General features: G+C 44.2%; 1 protein-coding gene across 1 annotated transcript in view; it reads left to right on the top strand.

Moving 5' to 3' along the window:
- Positions 1–10,669: 10,669 nt before the first annotated feature.
- The window catches only part of FKBP1A (FKBP prolyl isomerase 1A), a 41,760-nt gene continuing 25,275 nt past the window's right edge, over positions 10,670–27,154 (top strand). The window contains exons 1-2 of the mRNA XM_082272645.1: positions 10,670–10,808; positions 26,693–26,740. Coding sequence (XP_082128771.1) covers positions 10,772–10,808; positions 26,693–26,740 — 85 coding nt within the window. The 5' untranslated portion in view covers positions 10,670–10,771. The remainder of the gene's footprint in view (positions 10,809–26,692; positions 26,741–27,154) is intronic.

A 27,154-nucleotide genomic window follows, 5' to 3' on the forward strand; every position in this document is an offset into this window, starting at 1 on the left:
GATCGCTTCGGTCACTTCTCGGGTTTTCGGGTGAACTGGAGTAAATCTACTCTGTTCCCCCTGGATCCCCAGGTTTTGCCCCCTTCTCTCGCATCATGCCCTCTCCAGGTGGTGGATCGGTTTCGATACTTGGGGGTTGACATTCAACTTCCCTTGTCTCGTTTCCTCCCCAATAATTTAGATCCCTTGGTCGCCCGACTTAAATCTTCTTTACAGCTCTGGTCCCAGCTTCCTCTCACGGTTTTAGGTAGGATCAACATTTTTAAAATGATATTCCTTCGCCGATTTCTGTATGTGTTGAGTCACTCCCCGATCTATGTTACCAAACGTCGTTTCCAGGTCATTGATTCGCTCCTCACTTCATTTATCTGGGGGGGTCGGCCGGCACGTGTGGCCAGAGATGCGTTACAGTTACCTGTATTGGCGGGGGGACTGGCGGCACCCAACCTACGCCTTTATTACTTCGCCTCCCAGTTGGCACACACACATTGGTGGTTCCATCCCGAGGACAATCATGCTGCGGCGGCCTTGGAGGCGGCTATTTTTACGTCCTATGAATCTCTGCAAAATTTACTGCATTGTAGATCTACTATGGGCAGGCCGAACACTGCACTTATCTCGGTCACTCTACGGGTTTTTGCGGCTACCGCATTGGGCGAGGCCGACCCTCCGGGGTCGTACTCCCCTAATGCCCCCCTTTGGCACAATCCACGGTTTCGGGAGTTTTTCGGTCGGGATGACGGTATTTTTTGGGCCCGCCTTGGGGTGAAGTCTGTTGATCACCTGTATGTCCGGGGAACCTTCCGGTCCTTTGCGGACATGCAGTCCACTTTTGCTGTACCATCTACGGCTCATGTTCGCTACCTCCAGCTGAGACATGCGGCGGCTGCGCAGTTTGGCCTCCGGGATGTCTCGCTGGAGCCATCCCCCTTGGAATATCTCCTTTCTGACTCTTCACATGAGAAACTGGTCTCCACATATTATCGTAGGCTTTTGCATTCTAAGTCTAAGCGCTTGGCGGTGGTTGAGTCCCAGTGGCGTGAGAACGTCCCGGACTTGACGGAAGAGGTATGGCATGACGTCCTTCCTGAACAAATCCCGGTTGTAATTTCCTCCAGGGATAGAGTCATACAGTTAAAATTCCTGTATAGGGCTTACTACACTCCCCTGTTCCTTCATAAAATTGGTACATTATCTTCCCCCCTCTGCTCTAGGTGCTCTGATGGTGTGGGATCCTTCTTTCATATGTTTTGGGATTGCCCCCCTATCCGTGCCTTTTGGTCAGGGGTGACGGCCTTTATAAATGATATCTCTCAATTGTCCAATGTCTGTAACCCCCTTCGTTGTCTCCTAGGGTATGTGGATGATGAGGATGCTCCGGCTCGCACAAAACTATTTCTGCGTTTGCTCTTTTTCTATGCTAGGAAAGCTATTGCTCTCCGTTGGAAATCTTCCACACCCCCTGACGTTCCATTTTGGATCTCTATTGTTAATCAGGCTCTACCTTTGTATAAACTGACGTATGAGGCCAGAGGATGTCCGAGGAAATTCAGTAAAATCTGGTCCTTCTGGGTAGACTCTGATCTTACTGCCTCCTCGGTGTCTGACGCTTCCTAGGCGATGTCTAAAGCGCCTTCTTTTGCTCCGCATGTGTCGTTATATATTGCTTATAATATTGTGTTACCCCCCCCCCCCCAGGGTTTTTTTTTTTTTGCTGTGCTCCTTTTACCACGATTACTGTGTATTCTCTGTACTGTGGTTCTATTTTGTCAGATGATTGGAGAGGATGCTTTGTATGTTCTGTATCCTCTCTTTTATGTTGCACTGCCATTTTTCTTTTGGTGTACTGTGTTTTGTTTGTTTAATAAAAACCTTTAAAAAAAAAGAGAAGCAGCCGATCGGACCGATCTCAGTCTGTTCTGCAGCATGGGGGGGGGGGGTCAGAGGAGAGATTTGGGGTCTAACCCCAAATCTCTCCATAAAGAGGAGCTGTCAATGTCCCATGCTGTCACAAGAGATGTTATTCATCCCTTGTGATAGCAATAAAGTTATTATAAAAAAAATAAATAAAAAAAGTATGACTTTTTTTTTTTTTCAGAAAATAAATAATAATAAAAAAATAAATAAAGCGCCCTGTACCGCTGTGCTACCCGCAAATGGGAATGCATACGTTATTCCCACGCATATATGTAAATGTTGGGTATTGTCGCGAACGTCAAAGCGAGAGAAATAATTCTATCACCAGACCTCCTGTGCCCCTCTAAACTGGTAACCTGTAAAGGCATTTAAAGCGTCGCCTATGGAGAATTTTAAGCAATGTAGTTTGCCGCCATTCTACGTGCAGGCGCAAATTTAAAGCCTGACATGTTAGGTATCTTTTTACTCGGCATAACATTATCTTTCACAGTATACAAAAAAATTGGGCTAACTTCACTGGTTTATTGTTTTTTTATACTTGAAAGTGTTTTCTTTTTTTTTTTTTAAATTGCGTTTAAAAAACCGCTGTGCAAATACCGTGTGACATAAAAAATTGCAACACACACTATTTTATTCTATAGGGTCTCTGCTAAAAAAAATATATTTTGGGGTTCTAAGTAATTTTCTCGCAAAAAAAAAGTGTCAGAATAGGTTTGGGAAGGAGGGGGTTAACCACTTGCCGTCTGCTCACTCGAGCACTACTGCGGCAAAGTGGTTCGTTATCGCCTGGCGACGTAGACCTACGTCGCCAGGCACTTCCCTTTCTCGGCGGCGCTCGCGCGCCGCCGGAGGCTCGCCCCCGCTGTATTCAGTCACAGCGGGATTCGGGCCAGGGGAGGAGCCGCTGCTCTTCCCCGATCGTTTGGGAATCTAGTTTGGAGATCCGCCCGCTTGTGTAAACAGAGCGGGCGGATCTCCTCAGTGACAAACAGTGACAGATTGCAGGGTTCAGCATAGCTGAACATGTTATCTGTCCTTGTGTCACTCAGTCACCTCCCCCCACACACGTTAGTAAGCACCAGGCATACATTAACCCCTCCCTCTCCACTAAAATTAACCCCTTCCCTGCCAGTGTCATTTTTACAGTAACAGTGCATATTTATAGCACTGATTACTGTAGTAATGTCACTGGTACCCCCAAAAGTGTCAAAAATGTCAGTCAAGGGTCCGATCTGTCCGCCGCAATGTCGCAGTCCCGCAAAAAAATCGCAGATCGCCGCCATTACTCGTTAAAAAAAAACCCACCAAAAATGACATAAATCTTTCCCTTAGTTAGTAAACGCAATAACTTTTGCGCAAACCAATCAAAATACGCTTATTGTGATTTTTTTTACCAAACATAGGTAGCAGAAAACAAATTGGCCAAAAATTTAAAAAAATGTTGATTTTTACATTTTTTGGGGGGGAATTTCATATAAAAAAATGTGAAAAATATTGTTATTTTTTCAAAATGTACGCTCTTTTTTGTTTATAGCGCAAAAAGTAAAAATCGCACAGGTGTGATCAAATACGACCAAAAGAAAGCTCTGTTTGTGAGAAAAAAAGGACGTAAATTTCGTTTGGGTACGACGTAGCATGACCGCGCAATTGTCAGTTAAAGTCGCACAGTGCCGAATCGCAAAAAGTGGCCCAGACGTAAGACAGCAAAATCCTCCGGTGGTAAAGTGGTTAAAAGCAAATGATAACAAAAATGTATTATTTTTTTGATTTCAAAAAAATAATAATTTTTACTTCCAGCCGGGACTGGAAGTCACGTCATGACGTCTCTCTGGTCCTCCAAGGTCATAGAGTGGATGAAAGAGTACTAACTGTTTGATGGGTTATGGGAGCAGCCGGTGGAAACGGTAAGCCCGGGGAACACCGGTGAGTGTTTCATGAGCCGCTTGGAGCGGTTCCATGAGAAAGCCGGGTACTGGGGTTATAGGGGATATTTTCAGCTATAATCCCGGGAAACCTCTTGCAGATCACAATGGATATATACCTATTGCGGTTGGCAAGGGGTTAAAGTAGATCTCATATAAGCTTTAAAACGCTAATTTCATGTTATGCAGCTTTCATTAACCCCTTACTTACTGGGCACCTAAACCCCTTCCTGCCCAGGCTAATTTTTAGCTGTCAGCGCTGTCATGTCATGTCATGATGAATGACAATTGCACGATCATGCTACATTGTACCCATATGACATTTTTATAATTTCTTTTTACACAAAAATAGAGCTTTCTTTTGGTGGTATTTAATCACTATTGGGGTTTTTATTTTTTGCTAAACAAACAAAAAAACAAAAAACTGTTTTTATAGTTTGTTATAAAATTTTGCAAATAGGTAATTTTTATCCTTCACTGATGTGCGCTAATGAGGCTGCACTGATAGGTGGCAATGATGGGCACTGGTGGGCAGCACTCATAGGTGGCACTGAGGAAGAGGCACTCATTTCCAGCATTGATGGGCATTGATTGGTGGCAGTGGTGTGTGACCTGGTGTCATCCTCTGTACAGCACGGCTGGAGTGTGAGAAGAAAGAAGCAGCACAAGCAGCCAATCAGTTTATGTGCTGACAATGGCATGACATGCTGATAGGAGGAGAGAGCATAGTGACAGAGAGAAGAACCCCCGTGTTGCTTCTCATTTCACTGTTTCTAGGGGCAGATTCAAGACAACCTGCACTCATAGGTACTGTAAACCCCCCTCCATTGCGGGGGTTACATTCCAGACCCACCCGCAATAAGTGAAAATCCGCGGAATAGAAATCCCCTATTTAAATACACCCTAGGCGGGTTTTTATAACTTTTACAGTACTTTTAAAAGCATTTTAAGGTCTTTAAACACACTTTTAAAAACAATAGAAACTCATTTAAACACATTAAAGATATTGAGAGACAGAGCAAGAGCTATGAAAAACACAAAAATATTGAATTACCAAAGATTTATTTAATAAAACAATATTAATAGGTCTTACAGAAAAAAAACGCAAAATACCGGGACCGTGAAAACTGAACCGCGATATAACGGGGGTTTACTGTCGTGGATTTAATGATGCTGGACATCAGTCTGAGGACATCTAGTGGCAGGAAAAAGTATTGTCTCTGGAATGAAGCTGCAGATTTTTCAGGAAAAGCTTTTTTTTTTTTCCGTTATTTTAACCAACTGGGCCAATTCTGACATTTCTCTCCTACATGAAAAATATAGACTTTTTTTGCTAGAAAATGTTTAGGACTTCAAACATTATAGCAGAGGCCCCTATAGAATAAAATGACGGGTGTTACAATATTTTATGTCACACGGTATTTGAGCAGCGTTTTTTTTAATTGATGCCATTTAAATCAAATCATTAAAAATCATTAATTTAAATTTAAATCAATGGCATTTAATGGGGGAAACTGATCTATGGGAGTATTTTGATGGTGCAACTGATTTATTGGCGTACCCTAATGGGGCAACTGATCTATGGGGGTACTCTGATTGGGGCAACTGATCTATGGGGGTACTCTGATTGGAGCAAAATATATGAGGGTATTTTGATTGGGGTTTCTGATATAAAGTGGCACTGTGAAGAAGAATACCTGATGTAAGGGGGCACACTGATGGGGGTAACTGATCTATGGGGATGCTCTGTTTGGGATAACCAATGTATGAAGGTATTCTGATGGTGCTCCTGATTTAGGGGGGTACTTAAGATGGGAACACCTTATGTAAGGGGGCAGTGTAATGGAGCAGCTAGTCTATGGGGAGGCTGTAATACGGGGGTACCCTTATGGGGTATTGATATATCGGGGCTCATTGAAGGGGGCAACTGATATAAGAAGATATTCTGATTTGGGGTTTTGTTTTTTTAGGGGCACTGTTATGGGAACACCCGATGTAAGGGGACACCTGATGTAAGGGGACACCTGATGTAAGGGGGCACTGTTATGGGGATACCTGATGTAAGGGGGCACTGGTAAGGGGTCACTGTTATGGGGACACCTGATGTAAGGGGGCACTGGTATGGGGACACCTGATGTAAGGGGGCACTGTTATGGGAACACCTGATGTAAGGGGGCACTGTTATGGGGACACCTGATGTAAGGGGGCACTGTTATGAGGACACCTGATGTAGGGAGCACTGTTATGGGGACACCTGATGTAAGAGAGCACTGTTATGGGGACACCTGATGTAAGGGGGCACTGTTATGGGAACACCTGATGTAAGGGAGCACTGTTATGGGGACACCTGATGTAAGGGGGCACTGTTATAGGAACACCTGATGTAAGGGGGCACTGTTATGAGAACACCTGATGTAAGGGGACACTGTTATGAGAACACCTGATGTAAGGGAGCACTGTTATGGGGACACCTGATGTAAGGGGGCACTGTTATGGGAACACCTGATGTAAGGGGGCACTGTTATGAGAACACCTGATGTAAGGGGACACTGTTATGAGAACACCTGATGTAAGGGGACACTGTTATGAGAACACCTGATGTAAGGGGGCACTGTTATGAGAACACCTGATGTAAGGGGACACTGTTATGAGAACACCTGATGTAAGGGAGCACTGTTATGGGGACACCTGATGTAAGGGGGCACTGTTATGGGGACACCTGATGTAAGGGGGCACTGTTATGGGAACACCTGATGTAAGGAAGCACTGTTATGAGAACACCTGATGTATGGGGACACTGTTATGAGAACACCTGATGTAAGGGGGCACTGTTATTGGGACACCTGATGTAAGGGGGCACTGTTATTGGGACACCTGATGTAAGGGGGCACTGTTGTGGGAACACCTGATGTAAGGGGACACTGTTATGGGGACACCTGATGTAAGGGGACACTGTTATATGGACACCTGATGTAAGGGGACACTGTTATGGGAACACCTGATGTAAGGGGGCACTGTTATAGGAACACCTGATGTAAGGGAGCACTGATATGGGAACACCTGATGTAAGAAGGCACTGTTATGGGAACACCTGATGTAAGGGGGCACTGTTATAGGGACATCTGATGTAAGAGGGCACTGTTATGGGGACACCTGTGATTTTACACAGCAGGAGCTGCGGACCCAATCTCAGCCGGCACCCATTGATTATTCCGTAATTCTGTCAGGACAGAAGGCATGGATCCTGTATTTCTGTAAAGCAGGGACACCGATCTGTCTTCCCCTAGTAAAAGCACCTCCCCCACTACACTGAGGCTGGGTTCACACTATGTGCAGAGCGGCTCGCAGCAGGGGTTCGGGCGTGTCCCTGTTCAACATTTCAGGTCCAAATTTTCGGCTGAATTGGGACCTGAAACGGAGCCAAAGACGCACAGGACTCTTCTGCAGTGAGCTTCGCGGCCGCCCCTGGAGCTGTGTGAACCGGCTCCATTGAGAGCCGGTCCCACTCTCCTGTCATGTGAATTGGAATTCACATATGTGTGGACCCAACCGGAGACATTGGTTAGGCACGCAGTTAACCCTTTGATTGGCTGTAAAAATCCCAGGGGGCGTGTGCGTGCCGCTGGAGGTGCAATCGCACGCTGATTGGCTAGAGGGGGGAGCCAATCAGCGGGATCAGCAGACCTGATGTCCACCGCGACACAGAACGGCGGTCTGTATATGTAAAAAAGGCAGATCGCCGTTCTGAGGGAGGAAGACTGAGATCTTGTGTTTCTGCTAAGCAGGAACGTGAATATCTGTCTCCCCCCCTCCCAAAGTTAGCAAGCATTCCCAGGGAACACATTTAACCCTTTGATTGCCTCTGATGTTATCCCCTTTCCAGCCAGTGTCATTAGTACAGTGACAGTGCATATTATTAGCACTGATCACTGTATTAGTGTCACTGGTCCCTAAAAAGTGTCAGTTATGCCTCGTACACACGCACCGATTGTTGGCCGACTGATCGGCCGTCTTTTGTCCAGTGTTGTTGTGTTGGTTGAAATGTGCTCTAGACTGCACACAAATTTTTTCGGCCAACAAAAACCAACTTCAGAAGTGATGTCATGTGCTGGTTGACTTTCCGTGTGTTTTTTCTTCACTGAGCATGCCCAGTCTTGCTGATCAGATTTCTGTCTGCCGAAATCTGTACTGACTGACGAACAATCGGCAACAAAAATTTTATAGCCTGCACACCAGATTTTGTTCGGCCGAAAAGTCGCAGTCGGTTGTCGGAAGCGTCATACTAACAAGCCGTCAATCGACCGATCAGACGTTGGCCGAAAATTCACGGCCAACAATCGGTGCGTGTGTGTGAGGCTTTAGTGTTTGATTTGTCTGCCGCAATATCGCAGTCCCGCTATAATTTGATGATCGCCACCATTACTAGTATTAGGCTACGTTCTCATGTTAGCGTAGCGGACCGCGGGCAGAATCACTGCAGTTCTGCCCGCAATCCGAAAATCATTGCAAATCGCGGAACGCCTGTGCGTTGCTGTTGATTTGCAATGACATCCCAAACGCTGTGCGATGTTGCCGCGATTTCCGCCTGCCGAATCGCGGTAACATCGCGCAAACAAAAATCGCGGGTCGCACAACGCCCAAAAAAGGTACAAGAGCTTCTTTGGGGCGTCATGCGACCCGCAATTTTGTTTGCGCGATGTTACCGCGATTCAGCAGGCGGAAATCACGGCAACATCGCACAGCGTTTGGGATGCCATTGCAAATCAACGGCAACGCACAGGCGTCCCGCCATTTGCAATGATTTCCGGATCGCGGGCAGAACCGCGGTGATTCTGCCCGCGGTTCGCTACGCTAACATGTGAATGTAGCCTTAAAGTAAATAGATAAATAAAAATATCCAATAGTTTTGTAGATGTTACAACTTTTGTGCAAACCAATCAATATACGCTCATGGGGATTGTTTTTTTGTTTTTTTTTACCAAAAAATATGTAGCAGAATACAGATTTACAAAGGAATTCGATTTTTTTTTTTTTATGTATTGGGTTTGTTTTATATGAAAATATATCTTTTTTTTTTTTTTTTCAAAGTTGCTGTTTGTTCGTTATTTATTTATAGCGCAAAAAACAAAAAAAAACGCAGAGGTGATTTTGTGCCTCAAAAAAAAGCTCTATGGGTGGAGGAAAAAAAGACATACATTTTATTTGGGTACAGCGTTGCATGACCACGCAATTGTCAGTTAAAGTAACGCAGTGCTGTATCGCAAGAAAAAAAAAAAAAAAAAAAAGGTCCCAGTCACAAAGGGGGGTAAAACTTCCAGGGCTGAAGTGGATAATATTGTATCCTGTTAAAGTTTTTACAGAATTTTTTTTAACCACTTTACCGCTGAGTACCGTAGTACTACTGCGGCAAAGTGGCTCGTTATCATCTGACGACGTAGACCTATGTCGCCAGACTCCTCCCCCTGTAGGTGGCACTCGCGCGCCGCCGGAGGCGCGCTCCCGCTGTTTTCATTCACAGCGGGAGTCGGGCCAGGGGAGGAGCAGCGGCGATCGATCTGCTCCGATCGTCGGGGAATCTAGTTTGGAGATCCGCCCACCTGTGTAAACAGAGCAGGCGGATCTCCTAAGTGACAGGGAGTGACAGATCGCAGTGTTCAGCATAGCTGGACATCGGATCTGTCCCTGTGTCACTCAGTCCCCTCCCCCCCCACACGTTAGTAAGCACCAGGCATACATTAACCATTCCCTCTCCAATAAAATTAACCCTTTCCCTGCCAGTGTCATTTTTACAGTAACAGTGCATATTTATAGCACTGATTACTGCAGTAATGTCACTGGTACCCCCAAAAGTGTCAAAAATGTCAGTCAAGGGTCCGATCTGTCCGCCGCAATGTCGCAGTCCCGCAAAAAAAAAAATCGCAGATCGCCGCCATTACGCGTTAAAAAAAAAACACCAAAAATGACATAAACCTTTCCCATAGTTAAACGCAATAACTTTTGCGCAAACCAATCAAAATACGCTTATTGCGATTTTTTTTTACCAAACATAGGTAGCAGAAAACAAATTGGCCAAAAATTTTAAAAAAAATTGGTTTTTACATCTTTTTTGGGGGGAATTTCATACAAAAAATTGTTAAAAATATTGTTATTTTTTCAAAATAAACGCTCTTTTTTTGTTTATAGCACAAAAAGTAAAAATTGCACAGGTGATCAAATACCACCAAAAGAAAGCTCTGTTTGTGGGAAAAAAAGGAGGTAAATTTCGTTTGGGTACAGCGTCTCATGACCGCGCAATTGTCAGTTAAAGTCGCACAGCGCCGAATCGCAAAAAGTGGCCCAGACGAAAGACAGCAAAATCCTCCGGTGGTAAAGTGGTTAATAATGATTTCTAAAACCGAATCTGCTTTGCAAAATCCCTATCTATAAATCCCCATGTAAATATTGTATAGTAATACCATTTAGAAATGATGTCAAAAGTAACCAATAGGAGTAATTCTGGCAGCTGTGGAACCACAGAGCCCAGCATGGGAGGAAAGCCAGGCGCCTGTGCCCTCACAGCACCTCTCCTGGCACTGCCCCCTGGCTGCTCCACCCTATCCACCACAACAAAGAGCTTCTTCATCAATAAACCTTTCCCAGGTCACATGACTTCCCCCCTTGCTTCCTGGAGCGGCCATCTTTATTACGGGAACCCCACCCTCCACCGCAGGCCCGCCAGCAGCCAAGATGGCACGCGACGAACAAAGCGTCGGCTGGGAGGGAGCCCCTGACGTCATGACGTTAAAGATCGCTAAGGGCCAATGGGAGAAACGGAATTGGCCCCACGTGAACTGAGCTGGCCTGACGTCACGACGTGTTTTGGCGTTTTCACCTCAGCGCGGCCCTCGCCTGTTTCGTCAAGTGAAGAAAGCGGCTGAACGGAGAGCGGCGGGATGGGAGTGACGGTGGAGAGTATCAGCAACGGGGACGGTGAGAGGGGGATGCCGGGAGGCTTCTGGGTGGGGCTTGAGGTTTTTCCAGCGGCTGGCCGGTCCGGGATGGGGGGAGGACAGGGCGCTGAGGAGAGGGGGCGCCGCCATATTGTCACTGAAAACCCCTCACAGGCCTCTTCCTATACTGACTGATGGTGAAGAGACTTTATATTTCACCGACCGAGAATCCCCTCATTACCTCACATTATAGGAAGAGGAAGAAAGGGAACCTTATCCCTCATTACCTCACATTATAGGAAGAGGAAGAAAGGGAACCTTATCCCTCATTACCTCACATTATAGGAAGGGGGAAGAAAGGACACCTCATCCCTCATTACCTCACATTATAGGAAGAGGAAGAAAGGGAACCTTATCCCTCATTACCTCACATTATAGGAAGAGGAAGAAAGGGAACCTTATCCCTCATTACCTCACATTATAGGAAGGGGGAAGAAAGGACGCCTTATCCCTCATTACCTCACATTATAGGAAGAGGAAGAAAGGACGCCTTATCCCTCATTACCTCACATTATAGGAAGGGGGAAGAAAGGACACCTCATCCCTCATTACCTCACATTATAGGAAGGGGAAGAAAGGGAACCTTATCCCTCATTACCTCACATTATAGGAAGAGGAAGAAAGGGAACCTTATCCCTCATTACCTCACATTATAGGAAGAGGAAGAAAGGGAACCTTATCCCTCATTACCTCACATTATAGGAAGAGGAAGAAAGGACACCTTATCCCTCATTACCTCACATTATAGGAAGAGGAAGAAAGGACACCTTATCCCTCATTACCTCACATTATAGGAAGAGGAAGAAAGGGAACCTTATACCTCATTACCTCACATTATAGGAAGAGGAAGAAAGGACGCCTTATACCTCATTACCTCACATTATAGGAAGAGGAAGAAAGGGAACCTTATACCTCATTACCTCACATTATAGGAAGAGGAAGAAAGGGAACCTTATCCCTCATTACCTCACATTATAGGAAGAGGAAGAAAGGGAACCTTATACCTCATTACCTCACATTATAGGAAGAGGAAGAAAGGGAACCTTATCCCTCATTACCTCACATTATAGGAAGAGGAAGAAAGGGAACCTTATCCCTCATTACCTCACATTATAGGAAGAGGAAGAAAGGGAACCTTATTCCTCATTACCTCACATTATAGGAAGAGGAAGAAAGGGAACCTTATACCTCATTACCTCACATTATAGGAAGAGGAAGAAAGGGAACCTTATCCCTCATTACCTCACATTATAGGAAGAGGAAGAAAGGGAACCTTATCCCTCATTACCTCACATTATAGGAAGAGGAAGAAAGGGAACCTTATCCCTCATTACCTCACATTATAGGAAGAGGAAGAAAGGACGCCTTATCCCTCATTACCTCACATTATAGGAAGAGGAAGAAAGGACGCCTTATCCCTCATTACCTCACATTATAGGAAGAGGAAGAAAGGACGCCTTATCCCTCATTACCTCACATTATAGGAAGAGGAAGAAAGGACGCCTTATCCCTCATTACCTCACATTATAGGAAGAGGAAGAAAGGGAACCTTATACCTCATTACCTCACATTATAGGAAGAGGAAGAAAGGGAACCTTATACCTCATTACCTCACATTATAGGAAGAGGAAGAAAGGACGCCTTATCCCTCATTACCTCACATTATAGGAAGAGGAAGAAAGGACGCCTTATCCCTCATTACCTCACATTATAGGAAGAGGAAGAAAGGGAACCTTATCCCTCATTACCTCACATTATAGGAAGAGGAAGAAAGGGAACCTTATACCTCATTACCTCACATTATAGGAAGAGGAAGAAAGGACGCCTTATACCTCATTACCTCACATTATAGGAAGAGGAAGAAAGGGAACCTTATACCTCATTACCTCACATTATAGGAAGAGGAAGAAAGGGAACCTTATCCCTCATTACCTCACATTATAGGAAGAGGAAGAAAGGGAACCTTATACCTCATTACCTCACATTATAGGAAGAGGAAGAAAGGGAACCTTATCCCTCATTACCTCACATTATAGGAAGAGGAAGAAAGGGAACCTTATCCCTCATTACCTCACATTATAGGAAGAGGAAGAAAGGATGCCTTATCCCTCATTACCTCACATTATAGGAAGAGGAAGAAAGGGAACCTTATCCCTCATTACCTCACATTATAGGAAGAGGAAGAAAGGGAACCTTATCCCTCATTACCTCACATTATAGGAAGAGGAAGAAAGGGAACCTTATACCTCATTACCTCACATTATAGGAAGAGGAAGAAAGGGAACCTTATCCCTCATTACCTCACATTATAGGAAGAGGAAGAAAGGGAACCTTATCCCTCATTACCTCACATTATAGGAAGAGGAAGAAAGGGAACCTTATCCCTCATTACCTCACATTATAGGAAGAGGAAGAAAGGACGCCTTATCCCTCATTACCTCACATTATAGGAAGAGGAAGAAAGGACGCCTTATCCCTCATTACCTCACATTATAGGAAGAGGAAGAAAGGACGCCTTATCCCTCATTACCTCACATTATAGGAAGAGGAAGAAAGGACGCCTTATCCCTCATTACCTCACATTATAGGAAGAGGAAGAAAGGGAACCTTATACCTCATTACCTCACATTATAGGAAGAGGAAGAAAGGGAACCTTATACCTCATTACCTCACATTATAGGAAGAGGAAGAAAGGACGCCTTATCCCTCATTACCTCACATTATAGGAAGAGGAAGAAAGGACGCCTTATCCCTCATTACCTCACATTATAGGAAGAGGAAGAAAGGGAACCTTATCCCTCATTACCTCACATTATAGGAAGAGGAAGAAAGGGAACCTTATACCTCATTACCTCACATTATAGGAAGAGGAAGAAAGGACGCCTTATCCCTCATTACCTCACATTATAGGAAGAGGAAGAAAGGACGCCTTATCCCTCATTACCTCACATTATAGGAAGAGGAAGAAAGGGAACCTTATCCCTCATTACCTCACATTATAGGAAGAGGAAGAAAGGGAACCTTATACCTCATTACCTCACATTATAGGAAGAGGAAGAAAGGGAACCTTATCCCTCATTACCTCACATTATAGGAAGAGGAAGAAAGGGAACCTTATCCCTCATTACCTCACATTATAGGAAGAGGAAGAAAGGGAACCTTATACCTCATTACCTCACATTATAGGAAGAGGAAGAAAGGGAACCTTATCCCTCATTACCTCACATTATAGGAAGAGGAAGAAAGGGAACCTTATCCCTCATTACCTCACATTATAGGAAGAGGAAGAAAGGGAACCTTATCCCTCATTACCTCACATTATAGGAAGGGGGAAGAAAGGACACCTCATCCCTCATTACCTCACATTATAGGAAGGGGAAGAAAGGGAAGCTTATCCCTCATTACCTCACATTATAGGAAGGGGGAAGAAAGGACGCCTTATCCCTCATTACCTCACATTATAGGAAGAGGAAGAAAGGGAACCTTATCCCTCATTACCTCACATTATAGGAAGAGGAAGAAAGGACGCCTTATCCCTCATTACCTCACATTATAGGAAGAGGAAGAAAGGGAACCTTATCCCTCATTACCTCACATTATAGGAAGAGGAAGAAAGGGAACCTCATCCCTCATTACCTCACATTATAGGAAGAGGAAGAAAGGGAACCTTATCCCTCATTACCTCACATTATAGGAAGAGGAAGAAAGGGAAGCTTATCCCTCATTACCTCACATTATAGGAAGGGGGAAGAAAGGACGCCTTATCCCTCATTACCTCACATTATAGGAAGGGGGAAGAAAGGACGCCTTATCCCTCATTACCTCACATTATAGGAAGAGGAAGAAAGGGAACCTTATCCATCCATTACCTCACATTATAGGAAGAGGAAGAAAGGACACCTTATCCCTCATTACCTCACATTATAGGAAGAGGAAGAAAGGACACCTTATCCCTCATTACCTCACATTATAGGAAGAGGAAGAAAGGACACCTTATCCCTCATTACCTCACATTATAGGAAGAGGAAGAAAGGGAACCTTATCCCTCATTACCTCACATTATAGGAAGAGGAAGAAAGGGAAGCTTATCCCTCATTACCTCACATTATAGGAAGGGGGAAGAAAGGACACCTCATCCCTCATTACCTCACATTATAGGAAGGGGAAGAAAGGGAAGCTTATCCCTCATTACCTCACATTATAGGAAGGGGGAAGAAAGGACGCCTTATCCCTCATTACCTCACATTATAGGAAGGGGGAAGAAAGGACGCCTTATCCCTCATTACCTCACATTATAGGAAGAGGAAGAAAGGGAACCTTATCCCTCATTACCTCACATTATAGGAAGAGGAAGAAAGGACGCCTTATCCCTCATTACCTCACATTATAGGAAGAGGAAGAAAGGGAACCTTATCCCTCATTACCTCACATTATAGGAAGAGGAAGAAAGGGAACCTCATCCCTCATTACCTCACATTATAGGAAGAGGAAGAAAGGGAACCTTATCCCTCATTACCTCACATTATAGGAAGAGGAAGAAAGGGAAGCTTATCCCTCATTACCTCACATTATAGGAAGAGGAAGAAAGGACGCCTTATCCCTCATTACCTCACATTATAGGAAGAGGGAAGAAAGGACGCCTTATCCCTCATTACCTCACATTATAGGAAGGGGGAAGAAAGGACGCCTTATCCCTCATTACCTCACATTATAGGAAGAGGAAGAAAGGGAACCTTATCCTTCCATTACCTCACATTATAGGAAGAGGAAGAAAGGACACCTTATCCCTCATTACCTCACATTATAGGAAGAGGAAGAAAGGACACCTTATCCCTCATTACCTCACATTATAGGAAGAGGAAGAAAGGACACCTTATCCCTCATTACCTCACATTATAGGAAGAGGAAGAAAGGACGCCTTATTCCTCATTACCTCACATTATAGGAAGAGGAAGAAAGGACGCCTTATCCCTCATTACCTCACATTATAGGAAGAGGAAGAAAGGGAACCTTATCCCTCATTACCTCACATTATAGGAAGAGGAAGAAAGGACACCATATCCCTCATTACCTCACATTATAGGAAGAGGAAGAAAGGACACCTTATCCCTCATTACCTCACATTATAGGAAGAGGAAGAAAGGGAAGCTTATCCCTCATTACCTCACATTATAGGAAGAGGAAGAAAGGGAAGCTTATCCCTCATTACCTCATATTATAGGAAGAGGAAGAAAGGACACCTTATCCCTCATTACCTCACATTATAGGAAGGGGAAGAAAGGGAAGCTTATCCCTCATTACCTCACATTATAGGAAGGGGGAAGAAAGGACGCCTTATCCCTCATTACCTCACATTATAGGAAGAGGAAGAAAGGGAACCTTATCCTTCCATTACCTCACATTATAGGAAGAGGAAGAAAGGGAACCTTATCCCTCATTACCTCACATTATAGGAAGAGGAAGAAAGGACACCTTATCCCTCATTACCTCACATTATAGGAAGAGGAAGAAAGGACACCTTATCCCTCATTACCTCACATTATAGGAAGAGGAAGAAAGGGAAGCTTATCCCTCATTACCTCACATTATAGGAAGGGGGAAGAAAGGACGCCTTATCCCTCATTACCTCACATTATAGGAAGGGGGAAGAAAGGGAACCTTATCCCTCATTACCTCACATTATAGGAAGAGGAAGAAAGGACACCTTATCCCTCATTACCTCACATTATAGGAAGAGGAAGAAAGGACACCTTATCCCTCATTACCTCACATTATAGGAAGAGGAAGAAAGGGAAGCTTATCCCTCATTACCTCACATTATAGGAAGAGGAAGAAAGGACGCCTTATCCCTCATTACCTCACATTATAGGAAGAGGAAGAAAGGACGCCTTATCCCTCATTACCTCACATTATAGGAAGAGGAAGAAAGGGAACCTTATCCCTCATTACCTCACATTATAGGAAGAGGAAGAAAGGGAACCTTATACCTCATTACCTCACATTATAGGAAGAGGAAGAAAGGACGCCTTATCCCTCATTACCTCACATTATAGGAAGAGGAAGAAAGGACGCCTTATCCCTCATTACCTCACATTATAGGAAGAGGAAGAAAGGGAACCTTATCCCTCATTACCTCACATTATAGGAAGAGGAAGAAAGGGAACCTTATACCTCATTACCTCACATTATAGGAAGAGGAAGAAAGGGAACCTTATCCCTCATTACCTCACATTATAGGAAGAGGAAGAAAGGGAACCTTATCCCTCATTACCTCACATTATAGGAAGAGGAAGAAAGGGAACCTTATACCTCATTACCTCACATTATAGGAAGAGGAAGAAAGGGAACCTTATCCCTCATTACCTCACATTATAGGAAGAGGAAGAAAGGGAACCTTATCCCTCATTACCTCACATTATAGGAAGAGGAAGAAAGGGAACCTTATCCCTCATTACCTCACATTATAGGAAGGGGGAAGAAAGGACACCTCATCCCTCATTACCTCACATTATAGAAAGGGGAAGAAAGGGAAGCTTATCCCTCATTACCTCACATTATAGGAAGGGGGAAGAAAGGACGCCTTATCCCTCATTACCTCACATTATAGGAAGAGGAAGAAAGGGAACCTTATCCCTCATTACCTCACATTATAGGAAGAGGAAGAAAGGACGCCTTATCCCTCATTACCTCACATTATAGGAAGAGGAAGAAAGGGAACCTTATCCCTCATTACCTCACATTATAGGAAGAGGAAGAAAGGGAACCTCATCCCTCATTACCTCACATTATAGGAAGAGGAAGAAAGGGAACCTTATCCCTCATTACCTCACATTATAGGAAGAGGAAGAAAGGGAAGCTTATCCCTCATTACCTCACATTATAGGAAGGGGGAAGAAAGGACGCCTTATCCCTCATTACCTCACATTATAGGAAGGGGGAAGAAAGGACGCCTTATCCCTCATTACCTCACATTATAGGAAGAGGAAGAAAGGGAACCTTATCCATCCATTACCTCACATTATAGGAAGAGGAAGAAAGGACACCTTATCCCTCATTACCTCACATTATAGGAAGAGGAAGAAAGGACACCTTATCCCTCATTACCTCACATTATAGGAAGAGGAAGAAAGGACACCTTATCCCTCATTACCTCACATTATAGGAAGAGGAAGAAAGGGAACCTTATCCCTCATTACCTCACATTATAGGAAGAGGAAGAAAGGGAAGCTTATCCCTCATTACCTCACATTATAGGAAGGGGGAAGAAAGGACACCTCATCCCTCATTACCTCACATTATAGGAAGGGGAAGAAAGGGAAGCTTATCCCTCATTACCTCACATTATAGGAAGGGGGAAGAAAGGACGCCTTATCCCTCATTACCTCACATTATAGGAAGAGGAAGAAAGGGAACCTTATCCCTCATTACCTCACATTATAGGAAGAGGAAGAAAGGACGCCTTATCCCTCATTACCTCACATTATAGGAAGAGGAAGAAAGGGAACCTTATCCCTCATTACCTCACATTATAGGAAGAGGAAGAAAGGGAACCTCATCCCTCATTACCTCACATTATAGGAAGAGGAAGAAAGGGAACCTTATCCCTCATTACCTCACATTATAGGAAGAGGAAGAAAGGGAAGCTTATCCCTCATTACCTCACATTATAGGAAGAGGAAGAAAGGACGCCTTATCCCTCATTACCTCACATTATAGGAAGAGGGAAGAAAGGACGCCTTATCCCTCATTACCTCACATTATAGGAAGGGGGAAGAAAGGACGCCTTATCCCTCATTACCTCACATTATAGGAAGAGGAAGAAAGGGAACCTTATCCTTCCATTACCTCACATTATAGGAAGAGGAAGAAAGGACACCTTATCCCTCATTACCTCACATTATAGGAAGAGGAAGAAAGGACACCTTATCCCTCATTACCTCACATTATAGGAAGAGGAAGAAAGGACACCTTATCCCTCATTACCTCACATTATAGGAAGAGGAAGAAAGGACGCCTTATTCCTCATTACCTCACATTATAGGAAGAGGAAGAAAGGACGCCTTATCCCTCATTACCTCACATTATAGGAAGAGGAAGAAAGGGAACCTTATCCCTCATTACCTCACATTATAGGAAGAGGAAGAAAGGACACCATATCCCTCATTACCTCACATTATAGGAAGAGGAAGAAAGGACACCTTATCCCTCATTACCTCACATTATAGGAAGAGGAAGAAAGGGAAGCTTATCCCTCATTACCTCACATTATAGGAAGAGGAAGAAAGGGAAGCTTATCCCTCATTACCTCATATTATAGGAAGAGGAAGAAAGGACACCTTATCCCTCATTACCTCACATTATAGGAAGGGGAAGAAAGGGAAGCTTATCCCTCATTACCTCACATTATAGGAAGGGGGAAGAAAGGACGCCTTATCCCTCATTACCTCACATTATAGGAAGAGGAAGAAAGGGAACCTTATCCTTCCATTACCTCACATTATAGGAAGAGGAAGAAAGGGAACCTTATCCCTCATTACCTCACATTATAGGAAGAGGAAGAAAGGACACCTTATCCCTCATTACCTCACATTATAGGAAGAGGAAGAAAGGACACCTTATCCCTCATTACCTCACATTATAGGAAGAGGAAGAAAGGGAAGCTTATCCCTCATTACCTCACATTATAGGAAGGGGGAAGAAAGGACGCCTTATCCCTCATTACCTCACATTATAGGAAGGGGGAAGAAAGGGAACCTTATCCCTCATTACCTCACATTATAGGAAGAGGAAGAAAGGACACCTTATCCCTCATTACCTCACATTATAGGAAGAGGAAGAAAGGACACCTTATCCCTCATTACCTCACATTATAGGAAGAGGAAGAAAGGGAAGCTTATCCCTCATTACCTCACATTATAGGAAGAGGAAGAAAGGACGCTTTATCCCTCATTACCTCACATTATAGGAAGAGGAAGAAAGGGAAGCTTATCCCTCATTACCTCACATTATAGGAAGAGGAAGAAAGGACGCCTTATCCCTCATTACCTCACATTATAGGAAGAGGAAGAAAGGGAACCTTATCCTTCATTACCTCACATTATAGGAAGGGGGAAGAAAGGGAGTCTTCCTTATTTCCATGGTGGAGATACTAAGGGAGGCTGACAACCCCTCCTCAGGTTCTATCCTTTCACTATCCTGTCTCATAGCAAAAACAGAAATTAAGAGAATACCAGATCTGGTGTCTCCATTGGAGGATTTCCTGCTCTGGTCCCATCCCATAGACAAGACAGGAAGTAAGAGGAAATCCCAGATCTGGTGTCCCCATTGCTAAGATTTCCTGGTCTAGTCTTATGGACAAAACAGGAAGTCAGAGGAAAACCCTCCAAAAGTGAGCAATCCCAAATCTGGTGTCCCCATTGGATGATTTCCTGTTCTGGTGCTGTCTCATAGACCAACTAGGAACTGAGAGGAAATCCTTCCAAAAGTGAGGGATCCCAGATCTGGTGTCCCATTGGAGGATTTCCTGCTCTGGTCCCGTCCCATAGCCAAAACAGGAAGCAAGAGTAAATCCCTGATCTGGTGTCTTTGTGAAGATTTCCTGCTGTTGTGCATCTCATAGACAAAACAGGAACTGAGAAGGAATCCCTGATTTGGTGTCCCCATTGCAAGATTTCTTGGTCTGTTCTTATAGACAAAACAGGAAGTCCGAGAAAATCCCTCAAAGTGAGCAATCCCAAATCTGGTGTCCCTATTGGATGATTTGCTGTTCTGGTACGGTCTCATAGACCAAACTGGAGCTGGGAGGAAATCCTTCCAATAGGGAGGGATCCCAGATTTGTTGTCCCCACCTGAAGAATTCCTGCTCTGGTCCTGTCTCATAGGCAAAACAGGAAGTCAAAGGAGATCCCTCCAAAAGTGTGTGTGATCCCAAATTTGGTGTCCCCATTGGATGATTGCCTGTTCTGGTGCGGTCCTATAAACCAAACCGGAGCTGAGCGGAAATCCTTCCAAAAGTGAGGGATCCCAGATCTGGTGTCTCTATTGGAGGATTTCCTGCTCTGGTCCCATCCCATTGACAAGACGAGAAGTAAGAGGAAATCCCAGATCTGTTGTCCCCACTGCAAGATTTTCTGGTCTAGTCTTGTGGACAAAACAAAGTCAGAGGAAATCCCTCCAAAAGTGAGCGATCCCAAATCTGGTGTCCCCATTGTATAATTTGCTGTTCTGGTGCTGTCTCATAGACCAACTAGGATCTGAGAGGAAATCCTTCCAAAAGCGAGGGATCCCAGATCTGGTGTCTTCATTGGAGGACTTCCTGCTCTGGTCCCGTCCCATAGACAAGACAGGAAGTAAGGGGAATCGCAGATCTGGTGTCCCCATTGTATAATTTGCTGTTCTGGTGCTGTCTCATAGACCAAACCGGAGCTGAGAGGAAATCCTTCCAAAAGAGAGGGATCCAAGATCTGGTGTCTCCATTGGAGGATTTCCTGCTCTTGTCCCATAGACAAGACAGAAAGTAAGAGGGAATCCCAGATCTGGTGTCCCCATTGCCAAGATTTCCTGGTCTAGTCTTACGGACCTAACTGGTGTCCCCAAATTCCTGCTCTGGTGACAACCCAAATTTTTGGGTATTTTCTTTCACTCTCTGTAATAACTGTAATCAGGACAAATAGAGTGAAATCCGGTCTCATAGGCAAAACAGAATTTTAGAGAAAATCCCGGATCTAGTGTCCCCATTGAAGGATTTCTTACTCTGGTCCCGTTTCATAGACCGAACAGGAAGTCAGTGGAAATTCCTCCAAAAGTGAGGGATCCAAGAGATGTGGTGTCCCATTGGAGGATTTCCTGCTCTGGTCCCGTCCCATAGACAAGACAGGAAGTAAGAGGGAATCCCAGGTCTGGTGTCCCCATTGCAAGATTTCCTGGTCTGTTTTCCCTTCACTTCCTGTGCCATAGCCAAAACGGGAAGCAAAGAGGAAATCCCTGATCTGGTGTCTTTGGGAAGATTTCCTGCTGTTGTGCATCTCATAGACAAAACAGTAACTGAGAGGGAATCCCAGATCTGTTGTCCCCATTGGAAGCATTTCTTTTCTGGTTATAACCAAAAATTTGGAGATTTTCCTTCACTCTTTGTGATAACACTAATCCAGAGGAATAGAGAGTTATAACCCCTGTTAGTTTTTTTTTTCCATGTGTGTTGCATTGGGGAGATTTCCCATCACTTTCTGTCCCGTAGACCAAACAGGAAGTAATAGCAAATTCCCTCCAAAGTAAAGGGGATTCCTGGTTGTCACCAGATCAGATGCCCCCACTGGAAGATTTTACCTCTATTCCTGTTCTCTTCCTTGTATTTTCCTTTTGCATGCAGTTTCCCACACCGCTTTCTGTGTGATATCAGGTTGAAATCGCTATGACAAGCCCGAGTTCATACAGGAGCAGTGGGGGAAATCGCATGCAATTCAGACAGGAATCCCACTGCATTCCTTTTCAAATCGCATGCAGTTCTTTGCAGTGTGATTTGAGCCCATTCATTTTGTATAGACGCAAATCGCACTGCAAAGTATCAGTACTCTCCGATAAAGGGTATTGGTGCAAACGTAATAGAAATGCATATACATTAAAAATGAATGTGTTTCAATGAGCCTAGTTTAAACCTTTCATGTGTGTATGTATATATATATATATATGTATGTGTGTGTGTGTGTGTGTGTGTGTGTGTGTGTGTGTGTATATATATATATATACACACACACACATACACACACACACACACACACGTCCAGTGTGCCAGGGTGCTGCATTTTCCTGCATCAGAACACACAACAAATGTGCAAACAGAACTTCCTAAACAAAATAAATTGGTATAAATGAAAAAATGATCCTATAAAATGTGCGCATCCAGAAACAGAGTCAACAGAAAGATTGCAGTGTAAATAAACCTCCTGCTACTACTCTACTAAATCAATCTGTATGTTTTGCTGTTGGGGGTGCTGACATCTTGTCTGTTCATACATTGTCAGCAGGAGATGAAATACTACCCACAGTGCTTTACCAGGAAGGTAACCTATCCCCCCCCCCCCCCCCCCCCCCATTCCACAATGAAGCAAAAAGTTTGACGGATGTACACTCTCTCCTTATCCTCTTGGTTCGATTGCTGTAAATGTGAAGAAAGGTGACACATTACTTTTGGTGTTGCAGTGCGGTTTCATTCATTTTTAATGACACCCCAGTGCCCCACGCCTGAAGGATGTGCATAGCAGCGCAGCAATCGCAGTGGATTTGATTTAAATCCTTTAAATTGCTAGGAAAAAAGCTTGATTAAAATCAACCTGATTTTAAATCCTCATTTTTAAAAAGCAACTGTTCTGTCCCGCAGCGGCTCTTCCTCTGACCCGCTGTTGACTTAAGGACAGTCCTATTCACTTTAATGATCGGCTGGTGATGCATCAGTGACACAACAAGGTGAGGGACGTGGCGGCCGCTAACTTGCGCTGCAATGATGAATCTGAAATGACAGGTGCTCTTTAAATGTAAGGACTTATTCTTGCTCGTAGTTTGTGTGAAATTGTGTGAATGCATCAATGCAGTGCATGTTATCTCAGCATGGATTCATTGAATGAGTTTACCGAAAATGCTGAATAAACTAAATTATTAATGTATCCTAAATTTTAAAAAAAACTGATATTTAGATACTTTTTTTCCCCAAGTAAAAATCTATTTTATTAAAATAAATTTGATTAAAAAAAAAACTCTTTATTTTTCACTCAGGGTGCTATAGTGCAGGTGTGTTCTGTAGCTGTGTTGGGTTGCCATTTATAAATAATTGACAAGGCACATTGCACTTTATGGTTTTGTGGTAACGGGAATGTTCTGTCAGTGCCTTGGTGTGGAGGGGCCCAAATATTAAGGCCCTGTTCACACCTGAGCGTTTTTCAGCTCGTAAAACGCTCACATCTGAAGTCTCAAAACGCCCAACAAGCAAAATCCTATTCATTTCAATGGCCCCTGTTCACATATCAGCATTTTGTCGCCTGAAGCAAATAACTCCTGAAGCTCAAAAAAGTACATGAGTTTATTTTTTGGCCGATTACAAGTGTTTTTGTTAGATGTCAATGCCTGCCTCCAAACACCTGCAAAAAAAGCCTGAAAAATGCCCAAAAAAAAGCCTGAAAACGATCGGCTCATGAATGGAGCCAAAGTGTAGACCGCTCACCTGTTCAAGCCGCTGCAGATTGTATCTAGAGTGCTCTTCTCATAAATAAAAAAAAAAAAAAAAAGTACCATCGGTGTGCCTCTTGGGCCCTCTGGGACTGATCGCTTTATGACTGTTTCTTTCATCAGGATTATAGACTGTATTAGTCACTGTTGTCAAACCTCTTTAGGCCTCTTTCTCACGGTCCACCTCCGTAGGCGGATCCGTGTTGCTCAGCGGGGATCGATCCGCAATCCCCGCTGAGCCGGCGGATGACAGCTCCGTCTCCGCTTGCAGAGCGGAGAGGGAGGTGTCACAGCCCCCGCTGCCATCTATGGGGGATCGGATGAGAGCGGACCGCCTGTCCGCTCTTATCCGATCACTGAGCGGATGGAAAAATAGGGTTTCCATCCGTCCAGATTTCACGGACAGGATCAGATGTGGATGGCAGCGGGTGTCAGAGGAGGTGTCTCCGCTGACATCCGCTGCCCCATAGAGCTGCATGGAGGATCCGATCAGATCCGCCTAAAAAACTGACAGGCGGATCTGATCGGATCACCCGTGTGAAAGGGCCCTTAGAGTTTTTTCCTTTTTTGTCTAATTGATATCTAAAATCTTAAAGTGGTTATGAAGGCAAAAGGTTTTTTTAACTTTTTATGCATGAAGGTTAAAAAAAAAAACCTGTGTGCAGCTCCCCCTGCAACCCCCTCCCAATACTTTTGGTCTTTTAATGCAGGCTTTCCGCCTGGCGGACTTTGTTTTGCTTAGCTAGGGATCGATCCACCTAGCAGGCAGATGACAGGTGGTCTGTCTCCGCTCTGTGTGCTGAGACGGACCTGTCAGAACCCCGCTCTCCTCTATGGGAGATCAGATGAAAACTGTTTGTTTTTTAACCACTTCCGGACCGCCCGCCGTCTATTTACGTCGGTACTTTGACGCTAAATACTGGGGTTATGGCAGCAGATACCTGCCTTAACCTCGGTATTTTTTTGAAACAGCGGGCGGTCCCCTTTCACATAAGGGTGGTCCCAGCGGCAGATTCTCCACAGGATCACCCTTACTGTGCAGAGGAGGTGCCTTCTCGCCGCTTTCCGGTCGTTTTCCCCGCGTACTGGACCTGCCGGCAGCGGGGAAAATGATCCCGTCCACGCTCCTCACAGACAGGAAGTCTCCACTCGACTCTATGGTCTTGGAGGATCGTAGCGACGTCAAACGTAGTCTCCTAGCAACCGATTTAAAGAGCCAATTCTTTTTCATCATGAAAAAAATACATTTTTTTTTTTTTTTTTTGTGTAGATGTGAGGTTTGGGGTCTTTTTGACCCCAGATCTCACAATAAAGAGGTCCTATCATGCTTATTTCTATTACAAGGGATGTTTACATAAAAACGATTAAATAAAAAAAAAAAAAAAAAAAAAAAAAAACTGTGTAAAAATAGATAAAATAAACAGGAAAATAAAATAAAAATGAAAGCGCCCTGTCCCCGTTGGCTCATGCGGAGAAGCGAACGCATACGCAAGTCCCGCCCTCATATGTAATCGGTGTTCATCTTCAAACCACACGTGAGGTATCGCCGCAATAATTTGAGCCCTAGACCTCCTCTGTAACTGAACTGGTAACCTGTAGAATTTTTTTTTTTTAAAGTGTTGCCTTTGGGGATTTTTAAGTACCAATGTTTGTCGCCATTCCACGAGCGTGCGCAATTTTGAAGCATGACATGTTGGGTATTTACTCGGCATAACATTATCTTTCACATTATAGAAAAAAATTGTGCTAACTTTACTGTTTTTCTTATTTTTTAATTTAAAAAAATTTAAATTGATTTTTTTCCAAAACAATTGCGTTTTGGAAGACCGCTGCGCAAATAGTGTAATTAAAAAATATTACAACGATCTCCATTTTATTCTCTAGGGTCTCTGCTAAAAAAATGATATATGTTTGGGGGTTCTAAGTAGTTTTCTAGCAAGAAAAAAATGATTTTAGCTTGTAAACAAGTGTCAGAAATAGGCCCGGTCCTTAAGTCGTTAATCCGATCCGACAGATGGAAAATAGAGTTAACATCCGTCTGGATTTCATGGACAGGATCGGATAGCAGCGGGTGTCAGTGGAGCTGTCACTGCTTACTTCCACTGCTCCATAGAGGTGCATGGAGCATCCATCATTTCCACCTGAAAATCTGACAGGCGGACCTAATCCTAAAGCCCGTGTGAAAGGGGCCTTACCTGAGCCCCATCGCAATCCAGCAGTGTGCATGAAAGTCTGGGCTCTCCGGGGACTCTCCCTCCTCATTGGTTAAGACAGCTCTGCGAGCCATTGTCTCCCGCTGCTGTCAATCACAGCCAGTGAGAAGAGAGATGGGGTGGGGCTGAGCTTTGGCTCCGTTGCTGAATGGGCACACAGAGCAGCCTCTCAAGAGCGAGTCTGCTCGGGTGCCCCCACAACAAGCTGTTTGCTATGGGGGCATTGGCAGGAGGGTAGAGTCGGGAGTGCCGTCGAGGGACCCGAGAAGAGGATTGGGGCAGCTCTGTGCAAAATATCACTTTAATGTAAAAAGGAAAAAAATGCTGGATGTTTGTAAATAAGTGTGTAATCTGACTTTTTCTCTCCTGTGTATTGATAGCTTTAGTTTTGAAGGTTGCTCCATCCCTGATTATGTTGTCTTCTCTTACTTAGGGCGGACATTCCCAAAGAAAGGTCAGAAAGTCTTTGTGCATTATGATGGTAAGTTATGCCGTTCTCAGTTCTTGTCACTTTAAAAGACACTGTCAAGTCCTGAAAATGAAAACCTCAGTTCCATGCAATAAAAAGTATACTCAACTCTTTGGTGGGTTGTCTGTCCTGCCTCTTTTTTTTTTTTTTTTCTTTTTTTTTTTTTTCTCCCTCCGGAAGTGTTGGGTGTCTGTCTCTCCTATTTTGTGACCTGGTTTTGTCCTTTTAACCCCTATGTCACTACAGGACTTGGCATTGACGTAGAGTTGGCGAATTGAACCACAGCTTGTGAGAGACAAACAGGCGTCACACTTCTCTGTGTAAAATGAAGGGACGTAGGACATGGGCCGCACCACACACTAGCCTTTGTGTTGTAATGCAGTGGCTGGTGTGAGACACAATCGCAGTAAAATTTTGTGCCCATGT

Source organism: Pelophylax lessonae (assembly GCF_965119305.1).
Source record: "Pelophylax lessonae genome assembly, chromosome: 11".
Classification (NCBI taxonomy): Eukaryota; Metazoa; Chordata; class Amphibia; order Anura; family Ranidae; genus Pelophylax; species Pelophylax lessonae.